General features: G+C 49.4%; 1 protein-coding gene across 4 annotated transcripts in view; it reads left to right on the plus strand.

Annotated features, from left to right (window-relative positions):
* Positions 1-18,816, plus strand: part of KIAA1614 (KIAA1614 ortholog) — a 51,725-nt gene that overhangs the window by 20,759 nt on the left and 12,150 nt on the right. For 2 of the 4 annotated variants that reach the window (XM_053209674.1, XM_027074420.2), the window contains exons 5-9: positions 2,391-3,940; positions 5,572-5,728; positions 7,265-7,523; positions 16,479-16,606; positions 17,229-17,413. In XM_053209674.1, coding sequence (XP_053065649.1) covers positions 2,391-3,940; positions 5,572-5,728; positions 7,265-7,523; positions 16,479-16,606; positions 17,229-17,413 — 2,279 coding nt within the window. Of the gene's footprint in view, positions 1-2,390; positions 3,941-5,550; positions 5,729-7,264; positions 7,524-16,478; positions 16,607-17,228; positions 17,414-18,816 lie in introns of all 4 variants that reach the window. The other 2 variants (XM_053209673.1, XM_027074419.2) reach the window with 1 other exon arrangement.

Below are 18,816 nucleotides of genomic sequence, written 5' to 3' on the forward strand. Positions count from 1 at the left end.
CTAAAAACAGCAACATAATACATGAAATATGCCAGCATAGGTAGTTGTGTATACACAACGGGTATACTTCTGGGTACTTGGAAAGAAATAGCAAGTCCCTAAAATCCAGGCTCCTCCCCAGATAAAACTTGACCACCAGCATGATCAGTGTCTAGTTCTATTTTGTGGCTCCTTCTGAAGGAGAAAAAATATCCACAGCTTGCCTTTTCAGCTGCTCAGGTGCTGGTCAGCATAGAAACTGGTCTTGTGTGGCCTCTCCTTTATAGGAATGAGGAGGGACCATGTGGTCATGGCAGTGCCTTCCAGCACTAACATCTTGTGAGTCTGTCATAACAAATGAGTGGTACAGGTGTTCATGGGAAGGAGATAATATCATGGTGTATTAGTCAGGTTTCTTCAGAGAAAACCATCAGAGAAAGAGCCAACAGACTGTGTGTGTGTGTGTGTGTGTGTGTGTGTGTGTGTGTGTGTGTGTATTTCTCCATATATATATGGGGAGAGAGAGAGAGAGAGAGAGATTTATTTTAAGGAATTGACTCATGTGATCATGGAGGCACGGTAAGTCCAAAATCTGCAGGGTAGGCTGGCAGGCTTCAGACTCAGGGAAGATAGCAACTCAAATCTAAAGGCAGTCTACTGGCAGAATTCTTTCTTGCTCAGGGAAGATCAGTGTTTGTGCTGTTAAGGGCTTCAACTGATTGGATGAGGTCAACCACGTCGTGGAGGGTAATCAGCTTTATTCAAAATCCACCAATTTAAATGTTAATCTTATTCAAAAATGTCTTCACAAAAACATCCAGAATAATGTCTGACGAAGTCCCTGGGCATTGTGGTACCAATGAAGTTGACACATAAAATTAACCAGCACACGTGGTGTCTATACAACAGGTAACATTTAACAAATAGGATTCAAATGCAGGCAGGTCAAGAAAAAAAGTCTGCAGGATCTGATGCAAGGGTGCTGCATGAGGTGCACGAGGCAGGAGTCTGGTGACCATACACGTGGCCGGGCGGCAGGACAGAGCTGGGGAGGAAAACAGTGAGGAATGTGGAGGGCCACTGTTTTTACCATAAAGACCTTGAACTTGATCCTGTGCCCCCTTGGGGGATGGTGTGATGAAGCTGTGCTTCGGGAAGACTGACAGGAGGCAGTGGGGGCTGGATACGAGGCAGGGGTCCAGTGCGAGTGATAAACGATAAATGAGAGAAAAGGTGTGAGTCCCAAACACTTAGCAGTAGATTGGTGCGACGTCACTGTAGGGAAACGGAAGGGAAAGAAGAGCCCTACTTAGGTGGCCTTTGATAGGAAATGCGGGGAGACTCAGGTTACCTGGCTCCAGGGGGCCCCCAGGGTGAGATTTAGGCAGGTGTTTTCCAGAGTGGACAGGACTTGATGGCCAGCACAGTGTTTCCCAGAGCAAAGGTTGGTGACAGAATGCAAAGGTTCTTCCTAGCACAGTACTTGTCCTCATAGCTTTTCTCCAGCATGGAAGGGGCTGTGGGGCGGGGGGCGGGGGGGGGGGGTACAGAAGGTGGGCACTGAAACAGACAAGATAGAGAGTACAAGGAGAAACATGGGTGTCATTGTCTAAATTCTGTCTAACCAAGATGATTAGGAACCCAGAGTGGACACTTTTGAGAGCAAGAATGCTTAGAAAGCCTGACATCAGGTCCCACACAGTCTGTGTAGAGACTTATAATTCACTCTTCCCATTAAATCTTTAAAAAATTTTTTTTTTCTAATGTTTATTTATTTTTGAGACAGAGAGAGACAGAGCATGAACAGGGGAGGGTCAGAGAGAGGGCGACACAGAATCCAAAGCAGGCTCCAGGCTCTGAGCTGTCAGCACAGAGCCCTATGGCGGGCTCGAACTCACAGACCGTGAGATCGTGACCTGAGCCGAAGTCGGACGCTTAACGGACTGAGACACCCAGGCGCCCATTCCCATTAAATCTTTATAGCCAAGTACAACATTGGGAGAATTCATCACTACCAGATGCCCATGAACGCCAGGCTCACTTCCTCTTGAGTGGAGTGTGTGTATGCAGGCACGTGCACACACACACACACACACACACACACACCATGAGGATTTTGCTATCATCCTTCCGTATATCCCGTGTTCAGTGTAATGTTTTATTTTGGCTCAGGCTGAGCCAGGCAACAGAAGGAAAGCCAAAAGTAAAGAAGCTCCTGTTGATTTTGTTTAGCGCCATGTCTCAGCTTCAAGATGGGCTTGGAAGCTACTCTGGTTTACTGCCTGACTCCCCAGGAACGTGGTGTGGGGTAACTGGAGTCATATTACCACGGAGCACCTTGGAAGCTCTGTACCCCGTGGTGCCGTCCTCCCCATCTTCTGTCACCTGTCTGCTCCTGTTTCCCCCCGCAGAGACGGCCGGAGAAACCCAGCCCTGGACCCGAGGATGACCTTCGCCTGCAGAGACAACCTCCAGAACGGGAACACGAGTGACTCCTCCAGCGGGGAGTCCACCAGCGGGCAGTGGCCGAAGCGGGGCACCTCCCCGTCCCGCGTCCGCTTTGAGGACGAGTCCGCCGGCGACGCCGAGTCCCGCTACCTGGACCGGCTGCAGCAGCGCCAGGACCAGGCGCGGAGCTGCGTGCTGCAGGCGCCGGCGGGCCAGGGCCCCCTGCGCTCCAAGCCCGACCTCGCTCACTACGTCAACAGGGGCTGCGCGCGCAGGGCCGCCGGCGAAGGGGCGCTCTGCAGGCTGGTGGGTCTACTGGACCGGAAGGCCGTCCCGGACGGCGAGAGGAAGTGCCGAGCCTGCGGCAGCCGCATCGATGACCGACGGCCCACCCAGGCGAAGGCGAGCCCGGACCCGAGGTCCCTCCAGGAACGTGACCGTGGGGCGCAGGGGGTGCTGGCGGAGCCCCTTAGCTCTTGGGGCCCGAGCCCCCCCTCCAGGCTCCTCCCTGCCAAGCAGGGGCTCCACACGGAATGGATCCGGGAAACGCACATTGGAGACTCGGTGCGGCCCGAGGAGGTGGACTCCGCCCTGGACAGCACGGACACCTCCGACAGCTGCAGGACCGACAGCGAGGAGGCTGGGACCTCGCAGCCAAGCAGGGCCCGTGGCCCGGCCCAAGGCAGCGGCCCGCGTCTGCGGGGCGCCAGGCCTCGGGGAGGCCCCAGGTGGTTCCGGAAGGCTGAATCTCAGCTGCCCAGCAGCCCTCAGACCCCTCACTACTCGCCTGGGATTGATCACGTGGAGGTTGCAGATGAGGTGAAAGAAGGCAGAGGACACCCTGAGGGGACTCTGTTTGCCAGAGAAGATGCTTTCCCTAAGCCTCCTGTCCTGGAATCTAAAAGGGCTTCCCTGGGATCCCAGTGGCAGCCTGAAGCTGGGCTGGGAAATCACTGGGTTCCCCTGGTGGATTCCAGGGCTCTGTGCAGGACAGCCTGTGCCCCGGCATCTTCCATGAAGCTGGGGTCCTCAGCGCCAGCCAGACAAGCCCGGGATATAGAAAATCATGAGTCTCTGGAGACTGTCTCTGCTTCCTCCCTGCAACAGAGCCATGCAGAGCCCTCTGCCCTGCACCAGGCCCAGCAGCTAACCTCTTTCTTCTCCCCTGGAGGCTGGGTGCCAACCCCTCCACCTTCAAGGAAAACCACCTCACCTGTGTCTCACAGGAAGGCAGCCCTGCCTGGGTCCAGCAGGCTGGGTGAGCAGGGAGAGCCTGTGGACACCCCTCTGCCTCCTTCAAGAAGTGCAGTTCCCAGGACCTGTGAGCTCTCACCCACGCAGACCCAGCCCTACAGCCCCCAAGTCAGTCACCCACTGCTGGCCCTGTCCACCAACAGCTGCAACAAGAGCATGCCTCTGGGGCTGCAGGGGCCCTGGGGAGGAGCCATGGGTGAGCGCAAGGTGGACAGGGGCTCCTGCAGGCAGGAGCCGTCTCTGGAGAAACGCAGCGATGGTAAGCAGAGACCCCAGGCCAAGCACTCTGAGTCATCCTTTGCCTTTCATCTTAATAGATGACATAGCTGTGCACCCTCCCAGCAGCTCTTCAGAGCAGCAGCAGGTGTTCCAGAAGCTATGGGGTCTGTGGACTGGCTGCAAGACTCAACATCAGCCTGGAGGCAGATTAGCCAACTCTTGGTGGGGGGAGGCAGAAGGCAGGGAGCAGGAAGTGGCAATAGCTCCAGATTTATTACTTGCTTAGAGCAGTAAATGCCTAATAATCACATGGTTGAGGCCCTTTCCTTCAATATCTTCATTTCATTCATTCATTCATTCATTCATTCATTCATTCATTCAACACTGAGCACCTATTATGTGCCAGGCACCATACTAGGCACTGTAGGGAATGCATAAGTGCATTAATTCATCAGGAGTCCTACCCTTGAGACTTTCTGTGGCCGGACAGACGTGCTGTCTGGAGGATACAGTGACCAGTGGGCAGAGCCCTTCCAGACCCCAACTAGCCCCCCTGGGCAGGCTCGTGGTTTCAGCAGGCAGGGCTACAGAAGTGTGTCGGGCATCAGTAGCCTTAGGCTCTGATCCCTGATGCTGTGATGTGAGGTGAGCGACTTGGCCATTCACTCGTAGGCAGAGATAGCAGGTCTGCGCCACATAGCCTCTCCTTAATGTGTCCATGACTTGATGTGTCCCTGGGGCTGGGACGGCTTGGGAGGGAGCCAGAGCTTGGAAACACAGTGGAGGAGGAGAGGGCAGAGAGCTGACAGATTGTGCTGACCTTACTGAGGATGTGGATGCCAAACACCGCCACCCCCAGGTGTGTTGGCCGCCCCCTCGCTGCACAAGGGGACATAGACGTTTTCCCTCACCCTCCCTTGCTCATGTGAACCTGAAGAAAGCAGGCACTACCTTGAGCTGCCTTCTGCCCTGTTCTAAGGTGTAGTCTTCTTCCATGGGGTGGGCTCTGGGCCAGCTGCTGGCCACCTCTAACCACTCCTGAGGAGCTTCTATTCCACCAGCTGCTGGCCTTTCTGGGCAGCCTGGCCATTACCTCCTCAGACTCCTCTTGTCATTAGCCAGGAGGTCCTGGGCACGCCACATAAGCCCTCTGTGCTCCAGGCTTCTCTGTGACCCGGGGTAATAATAGAACCTATCTTCTAGGAACCCATGACATAGTCTCTGCAGAGGGTTTCATTCATTGCCTGGCACATCAGAAATGCCCCAAAAATGGCACTTGTCACTAAAACTATTAGACGTCACATCCGGCAAGACTGTGGTTTTCATCCCAGGAATGCAAACTTTCCCTGTTCCCAACTGTCTTGATGCGTTTTCCCGTGTCTCCTGATACAGGAGGGACACGACTTACCACAGCTCCATCGCTGCACAGACATTTCTGAATCATCTGTGTGCCAGGCGCTGTGCCGCGGCTGATGGGTTCCAGCAGTAAACAAGACCCCTCATGCCCGGCCTGCTTTGTGGGTGCCTGACCACTGCCTCCACTGCTCTCCTGGGGCCCCCAACTCTCTCCAGCTTCCTCTGGCTCTCCTGCCTCTGTTTTTGGGCATGTCCCCTCCCCTGACCATGACCTGTGTGGTGGCTCTGTGACAGGGAGGGCTGCGGCTGTTGCAGGAGGACTCCAGGGCTTTCTCGGCTCAGCAGCTGTTGGCATTGTCAGCTCCGTGGGCATCACCCTCTCCCTGGCCTCAGAGGAGTCAGAGTCCAGCCAGGAACCAGAGGGAGGCCTGCAGAGGACAGAGTTAAGTTCCAGAGGGCATGTGTCAACCCGGTGAGTAATGGGAGCAAGAGCCCTGGCTGCAGGAGGTGGGGGAGTGGGGGCACTGGGTGGGAAAAGAGACCCTCCCCCACCCCCGCCGGCATGACTAACCTCACTGCTCCCAAATCCTTAGAGGGTTCCTCAACGTATTCTGGGCATGGCACCGTAACACTTCTCTCCCAGCCATTTTTCAGTCTGAGGTACTTGCTTATTCATTCACCAGGCCTCACGCTCCAGGTACTGTGCCGGGCACAGCTGAGCAGTCAGTCCCAACCCTCAGGGTGCTCCCGGGATGAGGCTGTTTGAGAGGGCTTGTTTCTGACTTGGACGCAGAGGAAACAGGCCGGCATCCACCTTTCCGTTCTGTCCTTTAGTGCGGAGGGTCTGAGTCCTGGCCCTGGGGCCCCGGAGCCTCGGTGAGCCAGTGCTCTGGCCAGGCCCTTCTTTTCTGCACTACACGCCATTCCTGGCACCCCCGAGAGCCAGCTCTCCCTCGCCAGCGCTGTGTGCTCCCCAGAACTGCAGACCCCTACCTCCGGTTTCCCGGGACGTCTCCACGAGGGTGCCTGAGAGACCCTGATGCAACCGCTTCCCAGGTCCTCTTCCCAGCAGACATGCGATCCACGCGGTGATCCTATCCACGTGCCGTCATCTTGGCCACTCCCTCTTCCTTCCCTACCTCCCTGACCCACTGGCATGTCGCCTCCAGCTCCTGCGTCCTCCTTTGTCACCTTCCTCCTGGGTCTGAGCTGCATTACTTCCTTCTGACAACTGTCTGCTCTCTGCCTTCACTCTTGCCTCCACACTTCCATCTGCACACAGCCGTCAAAAGGTATCTTTTTAAAACTGCAGTGAAATAATGTCATTTCTCCTGCTTACAACCCCCAGTGATTTGTTTTTTCTCCCACTTGGGCTAGAATCCCAGCCCCTTTCCTTGGCTTAAGTGCTCAAGGTAATCTGGCACACCTGCCTTACCTCATCCGGTCCCTCTTTCCCCCTTGCTCGCTGCGTCCCAGTGCTGGTGGCCTGGCCCTGTTGTGTTCTGGAACTCTGAGAGCCTCTTCTGCCCCAGGGCTATGGCATCGCTGTGGCCTCGACCCCGGATTTCTCACCTCCAGCCTCGGCAGGATGGCTCCTTAGCATTCAGCTTCCGGCTTAAACACCATCTTCTCAGAAAGACCTTCCCCGGCCACCCTGTCACTCTCTGCTCGACATTTCTCAACAGTCGCTGTGGTTTTTCTCCTTTGTTCAGTAGTCTGTTGTCTGTAAGCTCCTGAGAATAAGGGCCTTGTCTGTTTACCACAAGCCCCAGTGCCTAAAAGGCACAGAGGCTCTGAGGGTCTTGTCTGAGCTCTCTTCCCTAAAAGCCACCCTAGCAAAGCATCCTGCACACGCCCTCTCAGCCTCTCTTTCTGCAGCCGCTGTCTCGGCCTCCACCAGGCCCGGGTGCTGGCCTAGCCGGGGCCCACGGGGCCCTGAGGTGCTGTCTGCCCTGGCCTCTGCCCCTGCCCCCCCGCTGTCCCCTTCATGTCCACCCTTGCATTTCAGAGCATCACCGGGGGTCAGTGCAGGACCCGGCCCACCCTCCGCTACCCCTTCCGACAGGAGCAAGAAAAGCAGCAGCAGCTTGGCCTCTACCCTGGGGCTGAAAAAGCTCTTCTTGGCCCTGGGCCAGGGCACAAGGCCCAAGCTGGGCAAGGCCCGCAGCTACAGCGTGGAGCAGCTGCGGGCCCCTGCGCCTGGCCCGGCATCACACACCAGCACCCCCAAAGTGAAGAGAGCCCCATCGTTACAGTCCCTGCATCTGGTGAGTCTGAAGGGCCCCAGCCAAAAGGTGGGCGACACCAGCTGCCCATGGAATGGAAGGTGACAGGAGGAATGAAGTGCAGAGGAGGCACCTCAGGGAGCCCAGGTGGAGAAGGGGAGGCTACTGGGCTCCCCACAGTTGACCCATGAGACCTGGCTTCCCCTGGACACCATGGGGTGGGCAGCATCCCACGGTTCTGTTCTTCCAGCCAGCTGCCCCAGCACGGGCTCATCCTAACCTCCTCCTCCTCCTCCCCCCCTTCTCTCCCTCAACTCCGCCCCCTCTGCCAAGACCTAGAGTCTACTGCCCGATCATTTTGGAACCTTCTCCATGGTCACAGTGACTCTGTTAGTCTAGCACAAATCACTCCACACCCAGACCAACACAACAGCCTCCTGACTGACATCCCTGCCACGTCTGTCCCCACCTGGTTCCATAGGGGTCCTTCTGATGGGCACATGTGGTCATGCTGCCCCCTTGCTGATCATCTGCCTTTGGCCCCTTACCACCCACAGGATAAAGTGCAGATCACCTGACATGGGTGAAGGGCTTCTGTGATCTGCCTTCATCTCTCCTCAGTTGCCTTCTAACACCTGACCCGTTATCTTTGACCTTGCAGTTCTGTAATCAGGCCATACACTCTCTGACTTTGAACCTTCACTTGAAATGTTTCCCCCACCTTCTCTCCCTGCTAACGTCTGCTCATCCATCAACACTTCAGGAATTGCCTCCTCCATGAAGCCACTTCCAATCCTTTCTTGGGCTGAGCTAAGGGGCCTCTGCTCTGTGTTCCCATCTCATCCTGTGCTTCCCTCCTTTAGGGAACTTGCCACATAGTATTTTAATTGATTTTTGTCTGTCTCCCCTCACTGGGGTGTGAATTCTTTGAGGGAACACCACTTGATCTTTCTCTTCCTAGGACAGGTTCCCCCGCTGTCCGAAAGTAGAGCATTTCCTGTGAAAACTTCCATAAGCCGAAATGGCATACATCGAAGAAGCAATTACCATTAAGTTATATGGAGAATTTTTGAGCACCCCCTGACCCAAAAAATAACCTCTTTCAGGCTTTTCTGATACCCTAGGGCACATCTTCTAATGGATACACAAAATAAATCGAGATGAAGCACAGATGCTCACAGACACTGTTCAAAGCTATTGTGGCTTGATTCTAAGATGCTGAGTGGAGTCCCTGGGGGAGGAGCTTGGTGGGGCCACTTTGGGTGCACTGCCCCATAATGGCTCACTGCAAAACAAATGCTGAATGCTATTTTTGCTTTTCACCTCTTTTTGTAAAAGTGAAAATCCTCCGGATTTCTTTTGGTTAGTCAAAACAGGTACTAGTGTAGGTCTTTCATAAAAGCAAACTTTCAAAAAGTGGGGGATGCTCCTGTGCTGAGTACAATGGCTAATATATAAATATATGTAAGACACAGTGAATGAACAGGTGAGTCAGTGAGTGTATGAATGAATGCAGGGCGGCTAGCCGAAGGTCTCTCTCCATGTGCTAGCAGATAAACCAACAGCAAATCAACAATGGTGTGCTAACTCCCAACTAAGTTTCTGAAAACCCTGCTCTGTCCCAGGTGTTTCCAGGTATTATGTTTGTTCTCTTGTTCCCTGCCCCTGTCCTTTTTGCAGAGCAACGGCAGGTGATTGTGGTTTGGGGCAATGGAGACTTCCATTTTTCAGGCTGCAGTGGGGGAGAGAATGCAGGCCGAATGAAAATGACATCAGTTTGTCTTGTACCGTGAGCCATACCTACTATGCGGTCGGTGCTCACTACGTATTTGCTGGATGAATCAATGGAAGGCTAAGAAACAGAAGCAACGTGATAGTAAGCTGGGCAGAAAAGTCTAGAGTTGACGCTGTGCTCCAGGAATTCACTTTCCTCATGAAGTTAGATTTGTCCCTTGTGTGTCTGAGCCATGGCGTTCGGATGTATCACCATCAGAACTTCGATCTCTGTAAACCCTCGAGGGAAATGACCGCGCCGTTGGTGTGGCAGTGAGGTTATCAGCAATGTAAGCTGCGTGGGCAAAGATAGAAAGGAAGCTGGCCAACAAAGGGTGGGAACAAGTGCAGGGTGGACTGAGCATCACAGAGAACTGTTCAAGGAAGATAAAACAAGTCTCTGTCTCACTCAGAAATATTTGTGATGCATCTCAGGGGTAACTACCTCCTTTAGACTGTCTTTTACTTCCTTAGACTCTGGAGCTGCCAAATGTGGACAGGTGCTGGCTGGATCTGGTGTTCATGTTCATGCCCACCTCCTGGGTGGGCAGTGGCCCCGTTCTCACACCCAACCACACTGGTGGCTTCCACAACCCCACCCCCCCACCCCCACCCCACAGCCATGGCTTTTTGACATTTGACCTTGCATCATCTGGAGTGCTGTCCTCTGTCTTCTCCTTGGGGAACTCCTCGTCTTTCAGGTCTGAGTTAAGCAGGACTTCTCCCAGGAAGCCTTCCTTAATGCTAATATAAGGCTAGGGCCCCCTCTAAACCTCTTGATAACATCACTTACTGCTTGAGAGTGTGGGTTCCAAATGTGATAAATAATGTGCATTGTATTTGTTTAAAAGTCTGCTACTCCCTGCCTACGTGTCCACACCCCCACCCCCACAGTAGCCTCCTCATGGGGTCAGTTTCTAGAACGCAGATCTAATCTTACAACCTTCTGATTAACATCACTCATTGGCTCCTTAGCAGGCCATGTAAGGTCCTTCCAGTTCCGGCCTCAGGCTCCAGCCCATCTCCTATCACCTCTGCAGCCCAGCCACCCAAACCATGTTCCCGAACATATGCTTTCTGTCGTCTCTCCATGTCTTTGCACCGCTGTTTCTTCTGCCTGGAGCACCCTTACCAGTCTTCACCCAGGGAGCTCATGCTTCAAGCCTCTCTCAGGCATCAGTTTCTCTAGTGTCCCCAAACTTCCTAAACTGGAGTCTCTCTCTGCTTCCCTGCACATCCATCTTTTAGCCCAGCACTTACATGTATTTAGGGCTGTTAACTCACCTGTGCTCACCCCACCTCCACTGATGGGTGAACTCCTTAAGGTATGTTTGTCTTGTCCACCTTTTAATGTAGAATATTTTAAGGTGCCTATTTTAAGGAATTTTTTGAAAAATTCCAGTATAGTTAACATACAGTGTTATATTAGATTCAGGTATAGAATATAGTGATTCAACAATTCTGTTTAATACCCAGTGCTCATCAGGATATGTGTACATGATATGTGTACTCTTAACCTCCTTCACCTATTTCGACCATCCCCCTACACACCTCCCCTCTGGTAACCACCTGTTTGCTCTCTATAGTTAAGAGTCTGTTTTTTGGCTTGTCCCTTTTTCTCTTTGTCTATTTGTTTTGTTTCTTAAATTCCACATATGATTGAAATCATGTGGTATTTATCGTTCTCTGACTGACTTGTTTTGTTTAGCATAATACTCTGTAGATCTATCCATGTCGTTGCAAATGGCAAGATTGCATTCATTTTAATGGCTGAGTAATATTCCATTATATATATAACCATTTATCTAAGTATCTATCTATATTTATATTTATCCATTCATCTATCAGTGGACACTGGGACTACTTCCATAATTTGGCTATTGTAAATAATGCTACAGTAAAATAGGGGTGCATGTATCTGTTAGGATTAGTGTTTTCATTTTCTTTGGGTAAAAACCCAGTAGTGGAATTGCTTTTCTATTCTTCCTTCGTTCTTTCCTATTCTATTTTCTATTCTTTTCTGTTCTTCCTTTTCTATTTTTTTGGATTACTTTGAGAAAAATAGTATTAATTCTTATTTAAATGTTTGCTAGAGGGGCGTCTCAGTGCTCAATTGGTTAAGCATTCAACCCTTGATTTTGGTTCAGGTCATGATCTCATGGTTTGTGAGCTCGATCCCCACATCAGGCTCCATGCTGACAGTATGGAGCCTGATTGGGATTCTCTCTCTCTCTCTCTCTCTCTCTCTCTCTCTCTCTCTCTATCTCTTTCAAAAAAATAAATACACCTAAAAAGTAAAAAATAAATAAATGGTTGGTAGAATTCACCTGTAAAGCTGTCTGGCCCTGTACTTTTATTTGGAGCTTTTTGATTACTGATTCAACTTAATTGCTGGTATTCAGTCTGTTCTAGTTTTCTATTTCTTCCTGATTTGGCTTTGGGAGGTTATATGTTTTAGGAATTTATCTGTTTCTTCTAGGTTGTCCAGTTTGTTTCATAATATTCCCTTATAATCCTTAGTATTTCTGTGGTGTCATTTGTTATTTCTCGTCTTTCGTTTCTGATTTTGTTTATTTGAATCCTCTCCTCTCCCCCTCTTTTTTTTAATTTTTTTTATGAGTTTGGCTAAAGGTTTATTGGTTTTGTTGACCTTTTCAAAGAACCAGCTCCTGGTTTTATCGATCAGCCAATAAGGATTTTTTTTTTAGTTTCTATTTTGTTTGTGCTCTAATATTTATTATATCCTTATATATTGTATCTAATACTTATTATATCCTTCCTTTTGCTTGTTTTGAGTTTTGTTTGTTGCTCTTTTTCTAGTTCCTTTAGTTGTAAGGTTAAGTTGTTTATTTGAGATTTTTTTTGCTTCTTGAGGTAAGCCTGTGTTGCTGTAAACTTCCCTCTTAGAACAGCATTTGCTGCGTCCCAGTGATTTTGGACCATTGTGTTTTCATTTTTATTTCTCTCCATGTATTTTTTAATTTCTTCATTGATTTCTTGGTTGACCCATTCATTTTTTCTTAGTTGCAAGTTATTTAACCTCCATGTATTTGTGTTCTTTCCAGATTTTTTTCTTGTGGTTGATTTCTAGTTTCAACTAGAAACTAGAAAAGATAAGAAAAGTGGTCAGAAAAGATACATGGTATGACTTCGATCTTTTTGAATTTGTTGAGACTTGTTTTGTGGCCTAATATGTGATCTGTTCTGTAGAATGTTCCATGTGCATTTGAAAAGAATGTGTGTATTTAGATGGAATACTCTGAATATATCTGTTAAGTCTGTTTGGTCCAGTGAGTCATTAAAAGCCACTGTGTCTTTGTTGATTTTCTGGTTGGACAGTCTGTCCATTGATGTTAGTGGGGTGTTAAAGTCCCCTACTATTATTGTATTACTATCGACTACTTCCTTTATATTTGTTATTAATTGCTTTAAGAATTTGGGTGCTTCCATGTTGGCTACATTAATACTTATAATTGTTATATCTTCTTGTTGGATTGTCCCCTTAATGGTGATATGGTGTCCTTCTTTGTCTCTTGTTACAGTCTTTGTTTTAATGTCTATTTTGTCTGATGTATTTCTACCCTGACTTTCTTTTCACATCCTTTTGCATGATAAATACTTCTCCATCCCCTCACGTTCAATCTTCAGGTGTCTTTAGGTCTAAAATGAGTCTCTTGTAGGCAGCAGGTCTTGCTTTTTTATCCGTTCCATCACCCTATGTCTTTTAACTGGAGAGTTTAGTCCACTTACATTCAAAGTAACTATTGACACATATGTACCATTTTGTTACTTCTTTTGGGGTTGTTTTTGTAGTTCTTCTCTATTCATTTCTTATGTTGCTTTTCTCTCATGGTTTGCTGGCATCCTTTAGTCATATACTTGGATTCCTTTCTCTTTATTTTTGTGTATGTGTTACTGGTTTTGATTTGTGGTTACTGTTAGGTTTGTATATAACATCTTCTGCATATAGCAGTCCATATTAAGTTGATGGTCACTTCAGTTTGAACCCATTCTTTACTCCTCTCCCCCACTCCATGTTTTAAGTATATGGTGTCATACTTTTCAGCCTTTTCTTTTGTGAATATCTGGACTGATTTTTTATAGATACACTTAATTTTACCGCCTTTGTGCTTCATAGTTTTCTTACTCCTACTTATAGTTTTTCCTTTCAACTCAAAAAACTTCCCTTCAACATTTCTTACAGGACTGATTTAGTGGTCATGAACTCCTTTATCTTTTGTTTCTCTGGGAAACTCTCTATCTCTCCTATTTTGAATGATAGTCTTGCTGTTTAGAGTATTCCTGGCTGCAGATTTTTCTTTCCAGCACTTTGAATATATCATGCCACTCCTTTCTGGCCTACAAAGTTTCTACTAAAAACCAGCTGATAGCCATATAGGGTTTCTTTTGTATGTAACTGTTTTCTCTTTACTGCTTTTAAAATTCTCTTTATCACTACTTTTTATCTTTTTAATTACTAAGTGTCTTGGTGTGGACTTCAACATTTCATTGGGTTAATTTTGTTGGGGGTTCTTGTGCTTCCTGGCTCTGGATTTCTGTTTCCTTCCCCAGATTTGGGAAGTTTTGTGCCCCCTTTTCCCTCTCTTCTCCTTTTGGGATCCCTATAATGAGAATGTTATTATACTTGATTGTGTCGCTGAGTTTTCTAAGTCTGTTTTCATTTTTTTTTTTAATTTTTTTTCTCTCTGCTGTTCAGCTTGATTGCTTTCTATTACTCTGTCCTCCAGGTCAGCGATCCATTATTCTGCTTCCTCTAGTCTACTATTTATTCCTTCTAGTGTGTTTTTAATTTCAGTTATTGAGCTTTTCATCTCTGATTGGTTCTTTTTTATATTTTCTATCTCTTTGTTATGGGTCTGAGGTCCTCCACTCTGTTCTCAAGTCCACTGAGTATGTTTATGACCATTATTTTAGATTCTTTATCAGGTATATTACTTATCTCCATTTTGTTTAGCTCTCTTGCTGTGATTTTGTACTGTTCTTTCACTTGGGACATATTTCTCTGTCTCCTCATTTTGTCTAATTCTCTGTGTCTGTTTCTGTGTGTTAGGAAAGTCAGCTATGTCTCCTGCTCTTGAAAGTAGTGGCCTCGGGGTGCCCGGGTCATTCAGTTGGTTAAGCATCTGACTTCAGCTCAGGTCATGATCTCACAGTTTGTGAGTTTGAGCCCCATGTCGGGCTCTGTACTGACAGCTCAGAGCCTGGAGCCGGCCTCAGATTCTGTGTCTCCCTCTCTCTCTGCTGCTCCCCCACTCATGCTCTGTCTCTCTCTCCTTTGAAAATAAATAAACATTAAAAATTTTTTGAAAAGAAAGTAGTGGCCTTGTGAAGAAGAGGTCTTGTAATGCACTGTAGTGTAGTGTCCCCTGTTCCCCAGAACCTGGTGCTTCGGGGGTGTCTCTTATGTGTGTTTACCTTTCTGTTGTGGCTGAGCTGTTTTTGCCTTTAGTCCAGTTGTCTGCAATGACTGTCTTTACCTGTTGTGGGCAGTGTTTGGCCCCTGTGGTATTAGTGGCCACTCTTGGCCTGCCTTAGGCTTGAGCTAAGTCAGAGTAGGCATTTGCCAGAGATGCAGTAGCACTGAACTACAAGGCTCTTTCTCTGCATTGTCCTCTGAGAAGCTTTTGTTGGTGGGTGGGGCCTATGTCAGACCAGATTGTGGTGCTAGGGCCACACACTGTTGTGTGTGGTTGTTTTCCCCTCTCTTCAGGGTAGGAGTCACTGTCAGGGCTTCTTTACACACTGCCAGACTTGTGGCACCGCTTTTGGATGCACTCCGACTGAGGCTTATTGGAGGGGGGCAGGCCCACAGGAGAATGAGGGGGTGGGTAGTGCTGTTAGCAAGTTAGGTGGAGAGTGTCAGCACTGTGCTGGTTCTCCCAGCTGTCTGTGTATCTAGGCTGTGGGGCAGGGGAGGGAAATGGTTCCTATCAACTTTTTTGTTCCTAGAGAATTCTCCCAGAGATCCCTGCCCTTCTAGCACAGGCTCTGAGATTAGTAAACAAATCTCCCTCCCATATACCCCAGGCATTTTTCAAATTGCTCCTTCTCTATGCTGTACCTCAGTGGGGCTGTTTGTTGTGCTGTCTCTTTAAGGGTGGGGATTCAGTTTCCCATCATCTTCCCAAGTCTCCCAGATCCAAGCCCACTGATTTTTCCAGGTGTTAAGCCTCGCTGATTTTAAGAACTGGCAAAATTAGGGGCGCCTGGGTGGCTCGGTCAGTTGAGCGTCGACTTCGGCTCAGGTCATGATCTTGCGGTTTGTGAGTTCGAGCCCTACGGCGGGCTCTGTGCTGACAGCTCAGAGCCTGAAGCTGCTTCGGATTCTGTGTCTTCCTCCCTCTCTTCCCCTCCCCTGCTCATGCTCATGCTCTGTCTCTCTCTCTCTCAAAAATAAATAAACATTAAAAAAATTTAAAAAAACTGGCAAAATTAGGCCCATCTGGTTTTCAAAGCCAAATGTTATGGGGATTCATCTTCCCTGTGCAGGTTCCTTATGCCTGATGTACCTGATGTGAGGATCTGGTCCCCTTGTCTCTCTGCACCCAGCCTCCCTCCCTCCTTGGGACAGTCCTGTAGGTCCATTTAGCTCCCACAGAAATCTCTACTCCTCCTACCCTCTTGGACATGGACTCTTCTCTACATTTAGCTGTGGAGAGTCTGTTCTACCAGTCTTTGGTTGTTTTCTGGTTATCTAATATGGTGTTATATAACTATATCCATGGGACTAGGTGAGTTTAGGATCTTTGAACTCTGCCATTTTCCCTGGAAGTCCTTAGATAAACATTTTTAATGTGAATAACTATAAAAGGGATACTAAACAATCACAAAATATTTAATATTTTAATTCTAAGATCATATTTATTGTTCTGTAGTTAATTTGCTTTCACTTTTTTCTTAGAGAAAATTAGATTTTCATAATCAATGAAATTATTAGTATTCTAGTAGTACTAAGTTATTTCAGCCAAAGAAAATTGAACCTGCAGATCACCTGTATGGGTCCATCTTCTTAAGTCAATCATGGTGATTCCTGACGGGCACTTTGAAGTAGTGACAAAAACTTGTATCATTACTCTCTTAAAAAACCCTCAGGTTCATGGATGGGGTAAGGTTTCTGTCAACTCCCGCTTTCCCCCCCCCTCCCCCCCCCCCCCGCCCTCTCCATGGCTTTTCTCACCTGCAATATTGGACCTTTACCACCAGGTGTCACCGTCTCACCATCATCGGAAAGCTGTCTCCTTTCAGAACCTCCATTCTCTGCTGAGTGGCAAGGGGGACAGGTCCAGCCTCTACGTGGTAGGAGAGCCAGGGGACCACAGTGCAGATGTCCGGTAAGAGTGGGCAAGTGGTGTAGGAGCAAACTCAGAGCATGGGCAGTGGAGCTATGGGCTTAACTCCTTCCTGCCTCGGGAGCCAGAGGAGTCTTGGAACCCACACCTCAGTGCCTTGCCGTGTGCAACTGGGCCTGAGAAGGTGTGGAGTTGGTGGAATGGGTAGAGTTGGAAGGTTCGATTCCTCTATCCCTCTGCTGTCTAACAACATCCTGAGATCAGAGAGCTTCCTTAGCCCAGTTAAAGATCAGGTTAGAGATCCAGAGACGGGTGACCTGGGACCCTGCCTAGAGAAGTCCCACCCACTGATGAGATCCTCTAGCTGCTCTTACCCGGGGCCCCATGGAGGGTCTTCAGGTGGCCTGTTCACCCCTGGAATTTTTATATAACATTATAGCTTTGTTAGATTCTCAGAGAGGTCTCTGCACCTACAAAGATTTGAAATCACGTGTCCAGGTGGGGGTAGCAGGGGGCACCGCTGTGACAACCCTCCAGTCTTGATCCTAGCAGGTTGTTTTTGCTGGTTGAGGCCAGTCAAGAGGCATGTCACCTTTAAGGTGGGGAATGGTGGGGTCCCAGTGCCCAGCCCTCCTTGCACTCACTGTCTCCGGTCCCCTGGCAGGCCAGCCAAGGCCCTACCCCAGCGTGCCCTCAGCGTGGAGGATGTGAGCGCCCCCAGCCAGGCGCGCACAGTGGGTCGTGTGGTGGAGGTGTTCCCAGATGGCACAACCCAGCTGCAGCTACAACGCTCCCCGGAGGGCACTTTTGGCTTCTGTGTGGCCTCTGGGAATGGGCGCCGGGACTCAGGTAAGCCCCCCCCACCCCCACCCTTTCTGGGCTCCACATCCCTGGGGCCTTAGTAAACCACAGCAATGCCTTTTGGCCGTGATCATTTCCAGTCTGTGGCTGAGAAGTGGAGCTCTCAATGCAGACAGCCTCTTAGCAAAAGGACTGGAATTCTCCCTTCAGGCACTCTTCTGGAAGGGTCTGGTGTGGGGCTGCTGGAGGGGGCAGAGATAGCAAGCCTGACTCCAGTGCCCCTCTGCTCTCTGCTGACGTCTTGAAATCAGAATCTTGAAGGCCATCTTTTTGTTGTAGTGCCCAAGGGAGACTGTGCCTGCTGGTTCCCGGCGATCCCTTTGATGTGACTGATGTGTTTAATGGTTCCCTTCCTCCAGCTGCTGAGTATGTCTGGGCATGTGGAATGTGCCTGCCTGTCTGTGCGTCCAGGTCCCTCCCTTGGCGCTGGCTCCAAAGGGTGATGTTCACAGGAATCCTGCCCTGGCTGCACTCTGCTGAGGAGGGTTTAGTCCTGTGCTTTGATCTCCTAGGTCAAAGTCATTTAACCTGGGAAAAATCTGCTCACTGCCAGATATGCAGACCACAGCAAGTTCTGACATCTGATCCATCATTCATTGTTTCAACACGTTTATACTGAGCACCTACTAGGTGTTTTAGATGCTGGGTATCTGGCAGTAAACAGAACAGACAGAACTCCTGTCCTCAGGAGTCCACATTCCAGTGAGGGAGGTAGACTATATCTACAAAAAGGTTTGCATTTGTATACGTTTTGCATTATATGTGCCAGAGAGCCGAAAGTACTGAGACACAAACCCAAACAAAGCAGGGTAAGGACCTGAGAGATGGGAGTGCCTGTGGGAGCAGGGGGCGACAGCTTTTCTGTGCAGAGGACACAACAGCACTTACAGGAGTGAAGGAGCAGCAGTATGGTGTCTGGAGAAAGAGCATTCCAGGCAGAGGGAAGGGGCTCGAAGAGGCCCAGAGGGTGGGAATGAGCTTGGCTGTCAGAAGACCTGCAAGGAGGTGGATCTGGACAGAGCGGCAAGAGGAAGAGACAGCGCTGAGCCCAGAAGGGCTTTGGCTTTCCCGCCAAGTGAGCTGGGAGCCACCAGGGGCTTGGAGCAGGGACTATTGTGCCCTGATTTGTGCTTGTACTGTCACTGACCAGCTGCTGGACTGTGAATGGACGTTAGTGGGTTAAAGGTGGACCAGGGAGACCGGTTTTAAAGTTATTTCAGTGGAAAAACTTGACAGTGGCGACTTGGGCTGGGGCGGGGGGGGGCAGCAGAAATGGTGAGAAGTGGTTGCATTCTGGTTGACTTGAAGGCAGTTTGACTCAGTTTGCTGATGGATTTTCTATGAGCGTGAGAGGAAGAAAATGAGTTTCTCCCCACTCTAGACCTTAGGAG

Source organism: Acinonyx jubatus, chromosome E4 (assembly GCF_027475565.1).
Source record: "Acinonyx jubatus isolate Ajub_Pintada_27869175 chromosome E4, VMU_Ajub_asm_v1.0, whole genome shotgun sequence".
In the NCBI taxonomy this organism is placed as follows: Eukaryota; Metazoa; Chordata; class Mammalia; order Carnivora; family Felidae; genus Acinonyx; species Acinonyx jubatus.